Raw genomic sequence first — 14069 nt, 5'->3', positions numbered from 1 at the left:
TTTCGCTAAAATTGGTAGTTATTCTGTAGAACTACCTGATGCTCAAACTGGCAACTAACTTGGCACCTGCTGATGATTGTTCCAACACTGTTAATTATATTTCTCATGTTCTACATTACATGGATCAGGTAATGGGTGGAACAAACATGACAAATGTAAACGGAATTAATTTGTTTACAGATTTGTGTGGCTTAGACTGATTTCAGTTTTCATGCCATCTGTACTGTAATAAATCCTACCTGTTTTCATTGCCGTGTCTACATAACCTTCATAGAGCTGTCTTTGTGCAAGTATAAAAAAATGATAAGCCTCAGCTCCTCGCCAGGCATTATCTGTGAGGCGATTAGCTGAAGAAAGAACATCTTCCTCTAGCAAACCAGCTAAAGCTGAAGTAGCCTAAAATCAAAGGAATATTACAGGTAAAAATTTCTGTTTAAAACACACAGCAAGATGCGGGAAAAGAGATTTTTCTAGTCACTATACCTATTTTCTATGTTAACTTAGGAAAATGTATATATATATTGTCCTAAAATGAATTTCACTATTTATACTATATAGTACAAATTTTCAGCCATGCAAAATCATTCGTATCTGTGTAAATTACAGAGTTTCAGTACATGTCTGAAAAGCTGGCCCACAATTTGTGTTTGAAATAATGTTTTAGTGACAGAGTTACAAAACTCAAATTAAATTGCTCCAGTTGCTTCAGGTCACCTGAAGAAGAGCTCAGTGTAAGCTCAAAAGCTTCATTCTTTCACCAACAGAAGTTGGTCCAATAAAAGATATTATCTCCCTGACCTTGTCTCTCTAATATCCTAGGACTGACATGGCTACAACACCATAGAAAGCATTTAAGACACTTTACCTCTGAACTCTTTCCTTTAACTTTTCCCCTCTGTGCATTTTTCACTTGTTCATGGTACTGTTCTACAAGTAAAGCTGACAATACATACAGCTTTTTGACTCGTAAAGGTTTAGTCCTTTTCTTTGCCTCTTCATCTGCAATCTTAAAGAAATAAAGAACATGAAAAATTATGTCTCTAAAAATGAAAATGCTATTTCTTTTTTTACAACGATATGCTAAAATTATATTAAAGATCTTTTATGTACCATAGGAAGCTATGTCAAAAGTCCATTTTTACTTGAATATTAGAATTTAATTTACAAACAAACCAATATAGCTGAACTTCATTCTCAAGATTTTAAGTGCAGAATTTATATATTCTATGTCTGTGGCTAGCAGGTGTATAAAGCCAGTCCTCAGCTGGTGTAAATCAGTATAATTTTATTGAAGTCCATGAAACTACACCTATATACACCAGCTGAGAATCTTCCCCAAGATGGCAACCTGAACTCTCTATAATAGTAGACTCCTTTCAGCAACAATTCAGGTATAAAGACCTGACCGTGCAACTATCAGAAGGACCCCTGAAGTCAGTGGTACTCTATGCAGGGGCAGAAACATGTTGTACAATTGGGGCCTAAACAAAAAATGGAACTGTATGAACAGGTTAAGACAAAAATATTGAGTTTAGGAGTCCAATAATGTTTCTAAACATGACAAGAATGTGTATTATTCTTCTATTCCTTTGAAGGGGAACAAACTTGAAAGAAAACATTTATTTGGTCAGTTATTCCCGAATTCTCTTTGCTATTACTTCTGAGTGAATAAAAGCTCATTCCCTTTAGTCTAGCTAGTCCTTTAGCTTGATCCTGTATTGAAGTCATCACTGCAGTAGATATGCTTGGCTACAGTTGAAGAGGTACTTCTATTAAACATTCTTATACGAACGTACTTAGAACTTTCTAAAAACATTACATTTTGAATTGAAATTTCTCATATTTGTTCTAAGTCAAGAGGTAAATTTAGAAAGTTTGATAAAAAATAATATAGCCATTTTTCTATTACCTTGCTGGAAGGAAAAAACAAAACTAAAAATATATCTGCCTTTTATAAAAAATATGTTTTGTAGACTTTTTTTTGCATTCATGCAACTAAAAGTGGCTGGATTTTTAAAAGTCAAATTTGACAAATGGATAGCTATCAGTGAGGACTAGGGTTTTTGCCATGAGAGGAGAAACAGTTTTAGAAATAATATATTTGTAAACATTTGTTGTAACAATTATATTTATATAGTGCCTGTCACCAAAAAAATGTCAAAAGCACTTTATAAACTTCAACTTGGTTACAAACTGATTCAGACTATACACAGGGATCATTGCACCCACCTTGGAAGCTTACCAGCACAGAGCAAGAGTTTTTGACAGGAAGTGAAGAAAAGATATCTAACTGGCATTACTTGTTAATATGATAGTTCTGTAGTTACGGTGGTTTCCGTATAATGATAACTATTTCCAGGGAACAAATAGCTAACACTGGAAAATTTGAACACTACACAAAAGCAACTGATGCTCGCTAATTATAATGTTATTTCTGACTGGTCCATATCACATAAAATAAAAAACCATAATACCTTGAACATGAGTTTAGCAGCATCAAAAAAATAGTTGGCTTTACGATAGAGTTCTATGGCATCAAGGATTTTATTCTTTTCCAGTAAATGAGATGCATATCTAGCTAGCAAGGATCCAATCTCTTTCATATTGTGATTTTTAGCCAACTCAACGGCTTTATTCCACTGGAAATAAGAATAGTCAGAATTATTCAATTTCATGTGTTTTCAAATATACACTAAGAGCCCACTTTTCATGTGTAACAGCTAAAACATCATTTTAGAACATTACTACAATAATGTCAAAGGAACGGGTAAATACAATATAACTACAAATATTTATGCCATCGACAACCTTGTGTTCATTTCTGTAGCCATTTGGAATGACTATTTCCTTATAGTCAAAATATCCTATCGTGTTTTACGCAGGGAAACAGAAGTTATGATTTTAATAAGCAAAGTACATAGCAACATTTTTTTTTATTGTCAGAATTGGCACTGACTGTTGGAAGCCTCTGAAAAAGCCTCAACGTGTAGCCGTCAGAAGCACACTGGTTTTTGTGGATCGTATTTGTAGGCATCTCTCTCTCCCCATGTTTTGTATAGGGAGCCTAGGCATTAACTCAGGCTTTGTGGTTCGCAATGTTGTTCTTGAGATTTTCTGGGCACCTAAAAGTTAGTCATTGTGTCACAGTACTGAAGTCCCTTTGTGGATCTGGTTCTCCATGTCTATTCAGTCCCTGGCTTCTCTCCTGAGATAGCTAATGATGATCCTAATTGGTAAACTGATAATGCAGCCGTGCTGCTGTAGCATAGATACTTACAACAGCGACAGAAGGGGTTCTTCATTGCTAGAGTAAATCCCCCTCTCCATGAGGCAATAGCTAGGCTGATGGAGGAATTCTTCCATCAACCTAGTGCTGTCTACACTGAGGCTTAGGTCAGCTTAACTTACATCCCTGAGCAATGTAGCTAGGTTAACCTAACTTTCTAGTGTAGACCAGCATGTAGTATGATCTGCCTCTCACAAAGGTCTCATACCCTAACAGTTGGTATTGGTTTAAGCACTAAGGCATGAAGTTTTGAAGGGTACTGAAGAGCCATCAGATGACCAATATGAAATGAAATCTTACTGGGGACAAAGAGGTAAAAATCCCATTGTTAATCCTTTTTTTCATTCCAAGACCACATTCTGCCAGCTGCCAAATTTCTCACCTGGTTGAGATGTACACAGGTATCTACTGCATCCTTTGGTCGATTACATTTCAGAAAGGCAGTCACAGCTTGTTCACACATGCCCACTCTGACAAACATATGAGCTATGTCCTGCAAAAGACATCACAATCTTGTTACCATTTATTTCCAAATCTTTGGGACAGTCCTTTAGTAACTGTAATCCTATTACAAGCTTCTGAATTTTTATTACTGATGCTGTTTACAGATTATAAATAGAGAAAACACACTGCAGTAATCTAAAGAAATATATTCTGCTCTTACACCCTGTTTCTCAGATCTACATTGGTTTTCAATGAAAAGTGATTCAAGGCAGAACATCATCTTTTAATTATGGGGAGTAGGGATTCTTCCTCCTAGGATTTAGTGCATATATTGGAAAATTTAGCAGAACAGAATAGGGTTGGGAAAGAAGGGGGTTATGGCTGTGTTTGTCCAAAACAGCGTAATAAGCCTAAAGGACATTCAAGTAACATGATTTGCCTTTACCATCTACTCTGGAATAACAAACAAATCAAACTAATTTTTAATTAGCTGTTACTCAGTGGATCACTTCAGTTCATACTGATAGGGTCTTTCCCTCTTTCAGAATCAGGAATAACCCCAATCTTCACCTTTCACTAACATTACCGCTGTTGCTATTGCCAGGGGAGCTGAACCAGTGGTAGCAACCATGAGAAATTTGGGGCAAAAAAAGTCTAGTGCAGACAAGGTCACATGTTGAAAACCAAAATAACCATAATAATTTTCTTATACTTACAGGAAGTAACTTGTTATTTTCTGGAAGTGAGTTAGCCAGATTCTCTAGTCCTTGGTAGTCTTCTAGCATGTAGTAACATTCAGCTAAACGTTCCTGGTTTCTTCCTTGTACATAATATTGTACAGCATTTATCCTAAGGAGGAAAAAAAAAAGCCTACTAAGACAAACAAACTTAAATGTTAATATAGTGCCATCTGACTAAACACTAAGAAATAACTTGTTCACTAAGTATATATTTGTAAATAAAAAAATAATATTTTTACCAGTTGGCTACGTTTTCTGGCATTTTACAGCTATTATAGAATGCTCAAGAAATTTAGCTTCATTATGTTGCAGCAGTAACAGGATCCAATGGCTAGAGCAGAGGTGGTAAGTCAGAAAACCTGATGTATATTACTCCATCTACAATGAGTGGACAAATCATTTATGCCATTTTCAGAAGTTGACTGTTTGGGTGCCTCAATTTAGTTGCCCATAGTCTGATCTTCATTCCAGCTGAAGTCAATGGAAGATGCAAGTGCCTAATATTTCTGAAAAATGAGGCCCCATGATCTGTGATAAATGAAGGGGGGGATAAGCTCCTTTTTATGGACCCCCAGCCAGCCAGTTAGCTATAAAACGCCTGTTAGTAGCTTTTCTCTACTTGATTTACCTGTAAAGGGTTAAAAAGTCCATAGGTAAAAGGAAGGGAGTGGGCACCTGACCAAAAGAGCCAATGGGAAGGGTAGAACTTTTTAAAATTGGGAAAAAACTTCCCTTTGTCTGTCTGTGTTGTTTTCCCGGAGAAGAGACAGGGCTGGAACTATGCTGTAAAAAGCTTTGGGCCAGGTATGAAAATCATCAGATCATACTTAGAAACTACTCATTTGAAACCCCAGATATGTAAGTAAATCAGGAAATGTCTAGGAAGATGCGATTAGGTTTATCTCTTATTTCTTTATGGTTTGTGGACTCCTCTGTGCTAACCACAGGTTCTTTTGTTTTGCTTGTAAACTTTAAGAGAGCTACCTTGATGCTTAATCCTTGTAATTGTTTTTTTTAAATCTAGCAAAAAGCCTAAATTCCAAATGTATTTTCTTTCTTTTTGTTTTTAATAAAATGAACCTTTTATTTTTTAAGAACAGGATTGGATTTTTGTGTCCTAAGAGATTTGTTTAATTAGCTGGTGGCAACAGCTGATTTCCTTTGTTTTCTTTCTCAGCTGTTCCCCGGAGGGGGGGCTGAAAGGGCTTGAGGGTACCCCACAGGAACCAACTCCCAAGTGTGCCCTCCTCGGTTCTCAAAGGGGTTTTTTACACTTGAGTGGTGGCAGCATCTACCCATCCAAGGTCAGAAAAAAGCTGTAACCTGGGGAGCTTGACAAAGCCCTGGCTGGGATGATTTAGTTGGGGATTGGTCCTGCTTTGAGCAGGGGGTTGGACTAGATGACCTCCTGAGGTCCCTTCCAACCCTGACATTCTATGATTCAATGAGTTTAATACAAGCGTGGAGTGGCCAGTATTAATTTTTACAATCCTTGCAGGCCCCCACCTTCTGCACTCAAAGTGCCAGAGTGGGGCAACAGCCTTCACATCTAAAGTTGGACACCCAAAAGCGTGGCCTTTAAATTCTCTGGGAGCTGACTCCTTTACAGGGGCAGAGTTAATGTAGTTTTGGTGGCCTTAAGCGTGCAGTTATATACTGTGAGAAGTTTGGGTTTAAGATTAACCTTAGCTCTGAAATTCCTCAGTCTTCTCTCTCTATTTTGTTTTGTTTGTTTGTTTCACTACAACAGACTTGTAAGGTTTTTGGCCATTCTGTAACTAATACTTACTCGTAACTTTTAACTGTAGTGTAACAAAATTGTTTGCCTCGGTTGTTTTTTTCCCCAAAGTTGAAGAAATTGTTTAGTGATTGGATTCCTGGCAGAGCCGGGATTATTGCTTTTCTGTTCTCCCCACTCTAAACAACAGTTCTCTGTGGAATTTCAAAGCTGCAAGTAGTGGTGGGACACATGCCCTCTGAAACTTACTAGCTCTTCAAGGTGATAGGGCTGGATCATGCCAGTTCATTCCACATTCACACACTCTGCACTCCAGCTCCCAAATGTGCCCCCCATACTCTATGCTGCACTTTACGAGGAGAGTCTGAATTCTGAGACAGCTACCACCACTTCATTATTTCCTGCTATAACACATACCATTTTTGTCTGTCTGCAAAATAGTCTCCAATAGCGTTATGTGCTTGTTCAAGAAGAGTATCATCTGCATCGCCTGAGCCTGTTTTCAATAGCTGCAATACTCGAAACCAGTCTCCCAGTTTTATCCGTAGACCAATAGCAAGATCTCTATAAATATCAGAACATATTTGATGACGATTAAAAAAAGGAAAATAAAATAGCTGCAGAAATTCTTGACAAAAGTGTTCAGAAATACTACCCCTGCAGGTGAACATAAAGGAAAAATGAAAGACTTATGGCCTGGAGACTGCATAAAACTTAAAGGAAAACTACCCTGATTAGTTATTATGCCTTAGACAGCTCAATAAATAAGAATATATGTTTAAAAAGACTTTTAAATATATTTGAAAGAGAAAATTACTTACTTTGAGCTAGATTGTGATGGTCTTTATGCAGCTTTCATAGTGGTGGGGAAGGGAATAATGGACTCCCCAGAATTCCAGCCCCCTGTGTAGTGGCTGCTACTGAAATGCTCTTCCCCAGAAGCAGTCAGGAAATAAGCAGAATCATGGTCGTCCACCACTGGTTAGTTCCACTGTACAGCCATAAGGAAGGGTATACATTGTATCCCTTAAAGGGGTGTCACATACTGTGCAAACAAACAGCTCTGGGAGGCATTCTGCCTCACTGACACAGAATGCCCTCTACAGGTTAATCATGTATTGTGTAAAATGTTATTTTCTTTATCAGCTTTAAATTTGTTCCCCTTCAGTTTTATTGGATGTCTCCTTGTTCTTCTAGTATGAGAAAAGCTAATGGAAGCTTCCCACTGACATACCTTATACTATTTGTTATTTTAGATACCTCTTTCATGTCCCTTTTTATCTAAGCTTGAAGTCCCAGTCTATATATAGAAGACTTTCATGCCTCCACTCATGAGAGGCTCATGCCTCACATGAGAGGAAAGTGATCAGGAACAGTTAGCATAGATTCACCAAGGGAAGGTCATGCCTGACTAATCTAATTGCCTTCTATGATGAGATTACTGGTTCTGTGGATGAAGGGAAAGCAGTGGATGTATTGTTTCTTGACTTCAGCAAAACTTTTGACACGGTCTCCCACAGTATTCTTGTCAGCAAGTTAAAGAAGTATGGGCTGGATGAATGCACTATAAGGTGGGTAGAAAGTTGGCTAGATTGTCATGCTCAACAGGTGGTGATCAATGGTTCCATGTCTAGTTGGCAGCCAGTATCAAGTGGAGTGCCCCAGGGGTCGGTCCTGGGGCTGGTTTTGTTCAATATCTTCATAAATGATCTGGAGGATGGTGTGGATTGCACTCTCAGCAAATTTGCGGATGATACTAAACTAGGAGGAGTGGTAGATACGCTGGAGGGCAGGGATAGGATACAGAGGGACCTAGACATATTGGAGAATTGGGCCAAAAGAAATCTGATGAGGTTCAATAAGGATAAATGCAGGGTCCTGCACTTAGGACGGAAGAACCCAGTGCACCGCTACAGACTAGGGACCGAATGGCTAGGCAGCGTTCTGCGGAAAAGGACCTAGGGGTGACAGTGGACGAGAAGCTGGATATGAGTCAGCAGTGTGCCCTTGTTGCCAAGAAGGCCAATGGCATTTTGGGATGTATAAGTAGGGGCATAGCGAGCAGATCGAGGGACGTGATCATTCCCCTCTATTCGACATTGGTGAGGCCTCGTCTGGAGTACTGTGTCCAGTTTTGGACCCCACACTACAAGAAGGATGTGGATAAATTGGAGAGAGTCCAGCGAAGGGCAACAAAAATGATTAGGGGTCTGGAACACATGACTTATGAGGAGAGGCTGAGGGAACTGGGATTGTTTAGTCTGCAGAAGAGAAGAATGAGGGGGGATTTGATAGCTGCTTTCAACTACCTGAGAGGTGGTTCCAGAGAGGATGGTTCTAGACTATACTCAGTGGTAGAAGAGGAGTAATGGTCTCAAGTTGCAGTGGGGCAGGTTTAGGTTGGATATTAGGAAAAACTTTTTCACTAGGAGGGTGGTGAAACACTGGAATGCGTTACCTAGGGAGGTGGTAGAATCTCCTTCCTTAGAAGTTTTTAAGGTCAGGCTTGACAAAGCCCTGGCTGGGATGATTTAGTTGGGGATTGGTCCAGGGGGTTGGACTAGATGACCTCCTGATGTCCCTTCCAACCCTGATATTCTATGATTCTATGATTCATTTGTCCTCCATCTCTGAACCCCTATTTCAGCTACATCTTCTTGAGATGGGATGACCAGACCTAAACAATATTCCAGCTCAGGGTGTGCCCCTGGTTTATAATATTTTCAATATTATTTTCTACCTCATTCCTTTAAATTCTAAAAATTTGTTAGTCCAAAACAAAAGCAAACAATAACCCTTAAGCAGAAGTTTTCATTGAGCTGTCCAAATGTCATCCATGGTGTGCTCCCATGTGATTACTGCTAATTTAAAAACCCAGCAACATGTATGTGTAATTCAAAGAATGTAGGATTTAACTAACTAACAGCAACTAGTTAACTGGTGTGAAAGTAGAATGAATTATATTTAAATTATAATTCGTTAAAGAAATGCTGCTTGAAGGGCTTGTTGAAATATAGTTGTCAGGAAGAGAAACATTAACAAGTGTGAGACAATGGGTCCTCAAACTAATTAACTTCGAGCTCCTACTGAGCTAGGAGATTGGTAAACGTTAGTATGCAAATAAGATAAGATATGTATGTATATTTGTCAGTTTCTCTTCCTTTTGTCTCTTATGTTAAATTGGCTTTGGCTTATCTGTATAAATAAGTTAGCTTGAGCTTTTGCAGGGGGCTCACATATCTGGGTGCATTGGCAAAGCGCTTTGCTAATAAACAGAGTGGTCTGACAAATTCTGTGAGCCTTGAATCTGACTTTGATACTGGCTAACTAAGTTTAAACTGTTCTTTATATTTTGGAATCTTAACTAAACATCTACAGACTAACATTCAAAAGTCTATGAAGATTTAAATTGGATACGGATTACTATATAGATCAATTAGAGAAAAGTGGAAGTAACACTGTTTGGAATGTGTTAACATAAATAATAAAGGTTTCAGAGTAACAGCCATGTTAGTCTGTCTACGCAAAAAGAAAAGGAGTACTTGTGGCACCTTAGAGACTAACCAATTTATTTGAGCATGAGCTTTCGTGAGCTACAGCTCACTTCATCGGATGCAGTTTCCGGTATGCAGCTCACGAAAGCTCATGCTCAAATAAATTGGTTAGTCTCTAAGGTACCACAAGTACTCCTTTTCTTTTTGCATAAATAATAAAGGGATTTGTAATCTACCAGTACAGCAGTTTTCTCTATCTAACCTTGTTCTCTTTTTCAGAACTTGAAAAAGCCCTCACTGCTTAAACATTCCCATTTTTTTTAGTGCAAGCATTTATTTTATCTAATATTTTCTTTAGTTGTTGCTGGGGTTACTGCATGCAATTACCTTCTGTCCATATCCAAATACATTCTTTCAGCTTCTTCAAACCGGCTAAAGTAAGCTGCCACTTCAGCTTGCTTCATTGATTCGCTCTGCAGATTGCCTAGGCACTTCACAAATTTAATGCCTTGATAGTCTTTGCAGCGCACAAATGCTTGTTCAGCAGTTTGTAGGTCTAGCTTCTGAAGAGCGGCTTCGGCCAGGAGACGCCTATATGATAAGCACAGATAGAGTCACAGAGTTTAAGGAAGGAAGGGACCACCAGATCGAATCTGACGGCCTGTATATCACATGCCACCAGCACCTGCACATGAAATCCAACAACCAAAATGAGTTCAAAGCATACAACCCACAGGAGACTAGACTTATGTGTCATAAGCAAAGAACAGGAGTTATAGCTAGAAAAGCAGCCGTAGTAGGAAGTCATATTAGGAATCATTTACTTAGTCAAGTTAAAAAAAAGACACCTAAATTAGGGCTAATTCAGCACCCACTTCTAGAACCACTAATCTCAATATGGGTGTATGCCACCTGCATTTAGGATGGAAGAATCCCATGCACTGCGACAGCCTTGGGGGCTGACTGGCTAAGTGGCAGTTCTGCAGAAAAGGACCTGAGGATTACAGTGGACAAGAAGAGGGATATGAATCAACAGTGTGCCCTTGTTGCCAAGAAGGCTAACGGCATATTGGGCTGTATTACTAGGAGGATTGCCAGCAGATTGAGGGAAGTGATTATTCCCCTCTATTCGGCACTGGTGAGGCCACATCTGGAGTACTGCATCCAGTTTTGGGCCCCCCGCTACAGAAAGGATGTGGCCTATGTGAAATGCACTGATGGTCTTTGTTCAGATTCATGTTGACATCTCTCCCACACACAAACCACAGCTGACAGCCTTGATGGCAGTCTCAGCCAGGGGTAACGGAAGCTCCCTTAAATGTGGGTGGGCCACCAGTGCCTGAACCCTGGCCCTGCCCCATGCACCATCCCTTCCCCCTGAAATCCTACACTCATACCACCTCTTCCCCCTGAGGCCCTCGCCCTTCCGCCGTCTCTTCCCCATAAGACCCTGCCCCCTGCTCACTCCGCTCTGCCTCCTCCCCACATCGTTTGCCCTTACAGCCGGAAAAAGTGATGGGGCCATGGCTCCTGGCCGCGCCTGTTCCGGTGCCTGGTCTCATCTTGTAGGCCCAGAAGTAAATGCACCATGGAGAGTAAATTATCCCTCTCCATCCTTATGGGTAGTAGCTGCAGGTTAGCACTAAGGTACAGTGACAGGGCAGTGTGGGGATGCTGTCACTGCCACTGCCCATGCTGTTCTGTTCTGAAGATAAAGAAAGGATTTCTACCTCCTTGTCAATCTGGTATTTGAATGAGCTCTAAAATGTACTACAAAAACAAAACTAAGTAGGTCTGGCTTAGACCCTCAACATATTGAATGAGTCAGTACAACTAGAGCACTAACTGCATAGTGCTCCAAGATTACTTGGCAAAAACAGGACTACTACTGTTCCTGTCACTGGACTCCCATAACAGATGCATCAAGCATGATCAAAATGAGGGGTTCTCAACCTTTTTCTTTCTGAGCCCTCCCCCCCCCGCAAACGTGCTATAAAAACTCCATGGCCCACTTGTGCCACAACAACTGTTTTCCTTCATATAAAAACCAGGACCAGCGTTAGTAGAAAGCAGGGCAAGTGCCTGGGGCCCCAAGCCATAGGGGGCCCTTTGAAGCTAACATGCTCAGGCTTCAGCCCCAGGTAGTGGGGCTTGGGGCCCCAGGCTTCAGTCCCATGCAAAGGGGCTTTGACTTTCTGCTTTGTGCCGCATAAAGTCTAATGCCAGCCCTGCTTGGTGGAGCCCCAGGGGCCCCAGACCCCTGGTTGAGAACCAGTGGTCTACATCAACCCAATATTTGCTGCATCAAATTAAGAAGGATAGCATCAATTCAATTCTTGTGCTAGTCCCCAGATCTTGGGACAACCAACACAGAAGGGTTATCTGGCAAGTGAAGTGGATCTGCTACACACTCGTCTCATTTCTCAAGTTGCAGCAATAAGTGCATTATCCTACCTTTATCTAGAATGTATTTGCTCTATATCCAGTATTTCTATTTTCAAATTGTCAATCTGTTCTATATAAACTTGTATCCAGATCCTGCATTTATTTGCATATTCAAAATTCCCATTGAAGTCAATGGCAGTTTTTGCCCCAGTAAAATCAGGAGGATTTGCTCATTCTTTATGAGCCTACTATATGAAACTTACTGGGGCATGGAGAGTTATAAAATAATTGGTCCCTTTTCTACTGAAATAAATACTGGGTACTAGCCAAAAATAGCTTAGCTACTTCAGTAAGATAAAAATTTAGCAAAAATTTGGATAATTGTATTTAAGTTTTGGGTATCAATCCTATTTATGAATATACAGACTTTGAAAAAAAACACGCACACACATAAGCCCATGGTAAAGAGTGTTTCGTAAAACTTCATCTTTTACAGCAAGTCTGCTTCAGCCAGTAGTTTAATGGACCCAAATTCTACTTTGAACTGTTAGAAGTAGCAGAGAATGATCAAATTTACTTTGGGCTAGCTAGGTCTGCTATGCGGACACAAATCATTTTAATAGTTTCAAAACAAAACCATAAATAACTCCAGAAACAGATAAATGTAGTAAATCTCTGGATCCTTAAAATGGGCTGGCATAATTCCATAGTATCTTATTAAGGAAATTCTAGTCTTAGCTACTGACATTTCATTTTTCCTTTAAATTGTTTACTATGGCAATTACACATTCAACCTCTGAGACATGGGCTTTCACAGGTTTCTTTCTTTGTTCACTATTATTGCTTTTATACAGCATACTGCGTAGGATTTTGAAATTCAGTTTTAACCTTTGGGTCTGTGTTTAATTATAGTGTATAGAAATCTCCTTTCCATCCTTTCCTCACACCATACACTGTGCAAAATCCTGTTCCATGTCAGAGTCATCTCAAAACTTAACCCCGCTACCCTGCTTTCTCTTCTTGCCTCCTTCCAGGCTATTCAAAATCCACACAAGGCCCTTGTCTTCTCATTTGTTTCCCAAAGTGCTATGTACGCTTACAGTACTTGATAAAAATGCAATGTTGTTTAAAAACAACTTTAAATATTCAGACCTGTCATAAGGTTTGATTTCCATTGTTCCTACTAGCTATTTTATTTATATTACATTGTAAGCTCCTTGAGGCAATGACTGTGTCTTTATATATGTTTATACAGCACTGAGCACAAAGGGTGTTCTAGTCACTAATGCAATAAAAATATTAGTATAACGTTGCTCTTTTTATCTATGTCTTTATAGTTATTCATTTTATAGATTAAATGGTCACTGCTTGGTTAGGAGACTTCAAAGGAACTCTTAGATGCTGCACAGGAAGTGGTGGTAATTCAGCAGATGGCATTCCTTTTCTACACAGAACTGAAAAAATGCCTCAAATCCGGTCTACACTACAGACCTATATTGGTATAACTACATTGCTCAGGGGTGTGAAAAATCCAACCCCCTGAGTGATGTAGTTAACCGACCTAACCCCTCGTGTAGACAGCACGATGTCTGCGGGAAAGCTTCACCTGCCAACCCAGCTACTGCCTCTGGGGGAAGTGGATTAACTATGCCAATGGGAGAGCTCTCTCACATTGGCTTAGAGCGTCTTCATTAAAGTGCTGCAGTGTGCTGATGCAGTGTTTTAAGTGTAGATTTGCCCCGAGTGTGACATTATAGGACACCTTGCTGTAGGCAGAACAGTCTTTCAAATGAGAATGTAAAGAGGAGGTTCTGATCATGTCAAATCAACAAACAGCCTCTTGTTGTGGATTGGGCAAAATGTCATTGAAGCTAGTGAGCGTAACCACCACCTTAATTTGAGATAGCTGTAAGAAATAGTTAAAACTCGTTCATAGCAGCAGCACCTAAAACAAAGGCATACCTGAGGCTTTGTCTACGTTA

The 14069-nt window shown here is 39.7% G+C and overlaps 1 protein-coding gene across 6 annotated transcripts in view; it reads right to left on the bottom strand.

The window, feature by feature from the left end:
* The window catches only part of WDR35 (WD repeat domain 35), a 79593-nt gene that overhangs the window by 1321 nt on the left and 64203 nt on the right, over positions 1–14069 (bottom strand). For 5 of the 6 annotated variants that reach the window (XM_073335942.2, XM_073335944.2, XM_073335943.2 and 2 more), the window contains 7 exons: positions 10090–10293; positions 6626–6772; positions 4447–4579; positions 3669–3779; positions 2475–2639; positions 866–1006; positions 240–396 (listed from right to left, as the gene is read on the bottom strand). In XM_073335942.2, coding sequence (XP_073192043.1) covers positions 240–396; positions 866–1006; positions 2475–2639; positions 3669–3779; positions 4447–4579; positions 6626–6772; positions 10090–10293 — 1058 coding nt within the window. The remainder of the gene's footprint in view (positions 1–239; positions 397–865; positions 1007–2474; positions 2640–3668; positions 3780–4446; positions 4580–6625; positions 6773–10089; positions 10294–14069) is intronic. The other variant, XM_073335947.2, reaches the window with a different exon arrangement.

Source organism: Lepidochelys kempii, chromosome 3 (assembly GCF_965140285.1).
Source record: "Lepidochelys kempii isolate rLepKem1 chromosome 3, rLepKem1.hap1, whole genome shotgun sequence".
Taxonomy (NCBI): Eukaryota; Metazoa; Chordata; order Testudines; family Cheloniidae; genus Lepidochelys; species Lepidochelys kempii.
This window is presented reverse-complemented; position numbering and strand designations above follow the sequence as displayed.